This window comes from Myotis myotis, unplaced genomic scaffold, assembly GCF_014108235.1.
Source record: "Myotis myotis isolate mMyoMyo1 unplaced genomic scaffold, mMyoMyo1.p scaffold_m19_p_3, whole genome shotgun sequence".
Lineage (NCBI taxonomy): Eukaryota > Metazoa > Chordata > Mammalia > Chiroptera > Vespertilionidae > Myotis > Myotis myotis.
Window position 1 is genome coordinate 109,341,777 of NW_023416335.1, and position 6,330 is coordinate 109,348,106.

At 46.9% G+C, this 6,330-nt stretch overlaps 1 protein-coding gene across 2 annotated transcripts; it reads left to right on the top strand.

Annotated features, from left to right (window-relative positions):
• The first annotated feature begins 393 nt into the window (after positions 1–393).
• GJB2 (gap junction protein beta 2) lies at positions 394–5,200 on the top strand. 2 transcript variants are annotated; one of them, XM_036299571.1, is made up of 2 exons: positions 394–594; positions 3,492–5,200. In XM_036299571.1, exon 2 carries the CDS (start codon positions 3,511–3,513, stop codon positions 4,189–4,191), a length of 681 nt encoding a protein of 226 aa, XP_036155464.1. In that variant the 5' UTR covers positions 394–594; positions 3,492–3,510; the 3' UTR covers positions 4,192–5,200. The 2 variants fall into 2 exon arrangements, with proteins under 2 accessions (XP_036155464.1, XP_036155465.1); XM_036299572.1 differs by lacking the exon at positions 394–594 and adding an exon at positions 726–1,143.
• Positions 5,201–6,330: the final 1,130 nt, after the last annotated feature.

The window sequence follows — 6,330 nt, forward strand, 5'->3', positions numbered from 1 at the left end:
TAACTTAAAGCCCAGCTTCAAATATACTCCTGAGAGAGACCCAGTAGAAATAACAACAGCAAGAACTATCCTTTGACCCCACCCCCTAAATGCCGGCAGCCAAACCCCGGAGTTCTGCATCCTCCCTAGGTTCTGACCCTGACTCCGACCGGGGCTGGGGCGGGGAGGCCTGGGGACTCGGGGAGCTGGGGACACTGGGGTCCTGGGGCCCCAGAGTCCCCGGGGCTTCGGGAAACTAGGGGGGATTCAGGAACCCGAGGGAGCTCTGGAACCCGGAGTCGGGTACGCCCCGCCCGAGCGCTGGGGGGCCGGGCGGCGAGGAGCCGCCCCTCCGGGACTTTGTCCCGAGTTCGGGAGGAGGCGGGGTGCCCGGCGCGGTTAAAAGGCGCCGCTGGAGCCACAGGTGCGCAGACCCGAGGCGCCTGAGTTCTCCTCCTCGGCTCTCAACCCGGCGGCGGCGCCCTGTGGGCAGCGAGCGAGGAGGCGGCCGGGCCAGGACCCCTCAGGACCCCTCGGGACCACCCAGCCCCCGCCCAGGACCCACGCGAGCGCCCCCGCCGCCACCAGACCCCTCGCGCGCTCCCTCGGCTGCGGGTGAGCCAGACCCGCCAGAGCCCCCGGGTCACCAGTGAGCCCGGCGCCGGGCTCGTGGCGTCTCGCACCGGGAGCTGTGGGACTCGGCGGGGAGGGGACCCGGGGCGGATTGGGGACCTGGGACGCCCGGGGACTGTGGGACCCGGCGGGGGTAGGTCCCCGGGTACGTCGCTCTGGGACCCGTCGCGGAGAAGTGACCCGGGACGGCGGGGGCAGGGGGGATCCGGATCGGGTCCCCGGGCGGACCCCGCACGCACTGAGGCCCCCGCATGGTCCTTGTCCCCGGCAGTCCCGACAGCGGATCTGGGCGGCAGGCAGGTGTCCAGAGAGAATTGGTTGAGAGGGAAAGTCTTCCACTGAGTTCCGAAATTGGAGTCGGGCCATGGCGGGGAGGGGACGTGGTGACCCCAGCACGGGACCGATCCGGGCCGTGTGCCAGGGAGGAGGGGGCCCGGGCCGCGTATTCCAAAGCGCTGTTGTTGGTCGTCGTTGGTAAGGTTCCTGGGGAAGTCTAACCTAACGCCATCGGCCATCGGCCATCGGGAGTGTGTAAGTACCAAAGTCTCTGCTTAGAAGGAAGGCTGGCTTCCATTTGTTAAGCGGGAGTGCTCCCTGGAGGAGGTGATCTGTACAAAGCGGGCGCTCCCATCAGTCTTCGGCCAGGAGCCAGGACTCTGGGCCCAGCCCTGTGAGCAGGGCACAGCAGCCTAAACCTGAGACACGGTTTCCTCGTTCCTCTTTCCTGAACAATCGGAGAGCCTTCATTTCCAGGTGGCATTGTCCAGCTGGAAGGTCGCATGGGGCTGAGAACAGTGTTCCTTCAGGCAGTGGCACAAACCCTCTGCTCCTGGAGGAGGGACATAAGCCTCATCAACGTCTCCCACCTCTGACAATTGGACACGTATGACCATTTAGTTGGGACTCCATCTCAGATGAGTGGCAACAGGCATTTCCCTGCTTGCTCTTTGAGTCAGTTTCAAAACTCAGGTGCTAAGGCACAATTAGACACCTGTGAGAAAGGCAGGCCACTCTGTGGAGGCAGCTGGTCAGGTCTGTCAGGAAAAAATGAGGGATTGAGAAGAAATTAAGGTAAAGAACTGCATTTACCTTTTCTGAGCATCGTTCCTTCCCTAAAGAACAGAAGCCTCCTCTGCCAGAGTTCCAAGCAATGGCAGGGCGGTGTGGGCCAGGTCAGGAAGGGCAGGACAGCGGCTCCCCAGTGGTTTCATCCTGCATTAGTCCATCTTGACCTGTTACCCATGTCCCACTTGTGGGTTACAATTTTATTTGCTCCTTTTCCTGAAAGGATCTACAAACAGGTAGTTGCAGCTATAACAACAATAAGGACTCACTGTAGTTTTCTCAGCTGATGGTGGTTGGACTGGTTTATAGAAGAGTGTGGGGTCTGTGTTTGGTACTTTGGAAGAGGACAAAGGCATAAGCCCCCATCCCCCCCCCCCCCATTTTTAGCCAGATGGACAACTTATTTCTGTAAGTGTCCTGTTTCCACTTAGTGCAGTGAAGAATTGGACTGTCGAATTCCATAGTTTGATTAGACTATGAATTTTGGTTTTGCTGTCGGACAGGACTAAACTGTCCACCCCTAGGAGGACCTCCAGATAGTCTGTATTTAAAGGGTCAGATCTGAACCTCAGGTGAACCACTGTGTGTTTTTTTTCCAGTGATGTTTGTCTTTTTTAAGCTAAGTACAGCTAAATGTTTTTGAAGTGCATTTCAAGGTTTGTGTCCATGATTGGTCTCTATGCCTCACCTGCCTGATCTGACCAAGGTGGCATTGAATGGCTTTGGCCATACCTTGGTGACCCACCTGAGATGAGGCTAAGTGATGAGCCTGCTTAGGAAGTCCATGGGGAGACAGGAACCAACTTGCTCAAAATGAGGAGCGCATTATGCTTTTAAGTAAGAGAAGGGGAGGGTTCACTGCCAGCGTAGAAAGGGTTAACACAGATCGCCCAGCAGGAGTGTGGGGAAGTGGAATCTTGTTAGAAGAGGGACTGATTGAGACAGATGGGGTGTAACTATGAATAAATGAAGACAGTTCATACTTTGGGATGAAGAGAAGGCCACTGGCTCGTGGCAGATTGACCCACGGGCTTCAAGTGTCTTTTCATTAAGATGTACATACCCCACCGAGTTTTCTGAACTTCAGTATTCAGTACAGTAGCGTCGCCCTGTGGGGCATCACTAGGGAATCATTGTCATTTTGTTTCATTTATTGTCATCTTTTTTTCATAATATGCCTCTCTAGAAACACAGGTAGCTATCAGTTTAGCATGATGGTGAGGCCCACCAGTCCATACTCAAAACATTCACAAACATCTGTGCACATAGTGGCTTTTCTCCATGGACAGAAAGTTTCCAACCTATTCTTTTTCATATAGAAAAAGGAAGTGAGACCCTTAGTGAAATTTTAACATGCGGTGCCTCAAATGTCAGCTTCACCATTGGTAACAGACATTTCACTGCTACATCCCAAGTCCAATTCATTGAAATAGTTTAAGGAAAATGGCTCTGTAGGGAGACATGGCCTGCTGACCTTTACAGCAAGGTTGGTGGGGCTCAGTCAGCACTAATTATGCCTCTAAGTTAGGAGCACTTTTTTATTATGTGCTAAAGATTGGGTGAGTTACTCAGGTGAATAAGCATAAGCTGCCCTTTATGGAGAATGCATAAACACAGGTTCAAGGTGGTTTGGGAACCATCCTTTTAATCCTATGGCAACTTAAGTTGGTTTGGTTTTCACCTTTTGGGTGAGGTTCGATAAGGGTTGGTGTTTGCTCAGAAAGAGACTTAAGGGTGCTTACTTACCCAGAGAACTCTCCCAGATTCTGTCCTGATGAGTCATTCCTCTATTGTGTTCGTCTTGTCTTTTCCAGAGCGAACTGCCCTCAGAGGATGGATTGGAGCACTTTGCAGACTATTCTGGGGGGTGTCAATAAACACTCCACCAGCATTGGGAAGATCTGGCTCACCGTCCTCTTCATTTTTCGCATCATGATCCTGGTTGTGGCTGCAAAGGAAGTGTGGGGAGATGAGCAGGCGGACTTCATCTGCAACACTCTGCAGCCTGGGTGCAAAAATGTGTGCTACGACCACTACTTCCCCATCTCCCACATCCGTCTCTGGGCCCTGCAGCTCATCTTTGTGTCCACACCAGCTCTCCTGGTGGCCATGCATGTGGCCTACCACAGGCATGAGAAGAAAAGGAAGTTCATTAAGGGAGAGATAAAGAGTGAATATAAAGACATCGAAGAGATCAAAAACCAGAAGGTCCGAATTGAAGGGTCACTGTGGTGGACCTATACCAGCAGCATCTTCTTCCGGGTCATCTTTGAAGCTGTCTTCATGTATGTCTTCTACATCATGTACGACGGGTTCTCCATGCAGCGTCTGGTGAAATGTAATGCCTGGCCTTGTCCCAATACTGTGGACTGCTTTGTTTCCAGGCCCACAGAAAAGACTGTCTTCACAGTGTTCATGATTGCAGTGTCTGGAATTTGCATACTGCTGAATGTCACTGAATTGTGTTATTTGCTAATCAGATATTGTTCTGGAAAGTCAAAAAAACCAGTTTAAAACATAACAACTATTAGATAAAAAATAGACAGCAGGAAAAGAATGAGGCAATCAGTGCTTAGTTGTCAAGGCCGAGTCACCAGCATTTTCCAAGGTCAAGATTTTTATCTTAAATGCATCCGTTTGAAACTTCTGTAGCTCTCATGCAAAACTCCAAATGCACTCTTCTCTCCTAAACTTAAAAAACAAAGACTTGATCCTATGCCTATATTGATTTTTACTCAAATTAGTTCCAATGAAACCCTGTGCTGGTAGGGGTTTTTCGTGCAAGGTAATTTCGTATTTTGAAGAAAGAATATTGGCATTTGTTTCTATTTCTTTGAGGAGAGGAGAGAAACACCAGGTCCTAAAGAGAATGCTGAGAAGAGTGGGTTGCTCCTCTTATGGTTCCTTTTGTGATTTTCCCATTAGTTAAAGGTAAACATAGATAACCTTGGTTCTTTTATTCACTTTGGAAGTTCTAGTCTCTAACGATGGACAAGGTTACCTAATGCTTTAAACTGTCTTACTTTTTTTTAAGTGAACATTTGAAAATACATTCTTTTGATCTATAGGACATTCTGAAAACCATTATACGTTCCTCCTATTTCAAAGGCTCTGATAATGATATGTAAATGGTATGTAATTAGATACTATCATTGCATTTAAAATGTGGCCTCTCAGTTATGAATAATTTGCAGGGTCACTGTATTAACTGTGGTATGTAATCCACAAAAGCATTACGACCTCTCTCACATGAAATAAACTAGAAGTTCTTAGTGATGGTTTGACAGCCAATGGCCTCATTTTACAACTTTAGGTGTAATTTTGGAGGAGAAATATAGACAATGTATCACCAACTGCCACCAACTACAGGCTGGCTCAAGACACCCTGTCTATCCTTTCAACATTTGCCTTTTCCATGACTGGTAAATGGTGGGAACACTGATTTAAAACAGTTTCTTGGAACTATTTTGTTGCCACAGTACAAAACAAAATAGGGGCGGGGGGGGGAGGTTCTATTTTTAAAGAACAGATGGAAAGACTAGACCAGTGATGGTGAACCTATGACACGCGTGTCAGAGGTGACACACGAACTCATTATTTTGGTTGATTTTTCTTTGTTAAATGGCATTTAAATATATAAAATAAATATCAAAAATATAAGTCTTTGTTTACTATGGTTGCAAATATCAAAAAATTTCTATATGTGACACGGCACCAGAGTTAAGTTAGGGTTTTTCAAAATGCTGACACGCTGAGCTCAAAAGGTTCGCCATCACTGGACTAGACTCTAAATTCTGGTGATTAAAATATGAGTTTCATCTATTTTAAAAGTTTGTTTGCTTTCCTCTTCAGCTTCCAATTTTTTAAAAGTGAAAATAGAATTAATAGACATTTAAAAAAATAGACACTATGGTTTAGATATATTTAGCAGTTCTCTAGGACACATTGAACCTTAGTATTATTATCATGATGCTTGACCTGGTTTCCAAAAAATTGTACTCAACATTCTTCAATGAGGGTAAACATTTTTCTTTTGCCAAGAATAGCATTGTAAAAATATTTTTGTAATAAACAATAGCTTTAAGTACATGCTTGTAACTAAATAATTTTATAATGTCTCAAATATTTAAAATCTTAAAATACAAATTCATATAATAGTTATTTAAAATTTATTACAGTTTTTAATATAATAGCACATTTTAATGTCATCTATAGTCAATTTTGTATAAGGAGTTTCATGTTGTAAGCATAATGACACCAAATAGGTAAGTTTCCAGGTTGTCTGTTCACCATCCTCAGGTCTTCTCCCAGTTACAGAAAAGCTCTGTCACTAGAAAGCTTGGCAGGGAAGGGAGAAAGAAGATGATTTGTGCCCAACCACCTGCTGACCACAACAGGTTTTTTATACACTCACAGTGTGGTGTGCAGATTGGGTTTGTAGCCTGGAGGATGCCGGGCTGGGTTCACAGGGCCAATGTGGCTCCTAGAATCCTGGGAACTGACACTTTAAAACGATATTCATGCTAAAGGTTGGCTGAGGCATGAGAAAAATTCTATCAGATGTCTTTTCTGCAAGATTGTCTTTCTGTGTGTTTGTATGTAATCAAAGCTAATCTTAGAAACTCCTTTTTACTCCTTGGTACCCACTTTCAT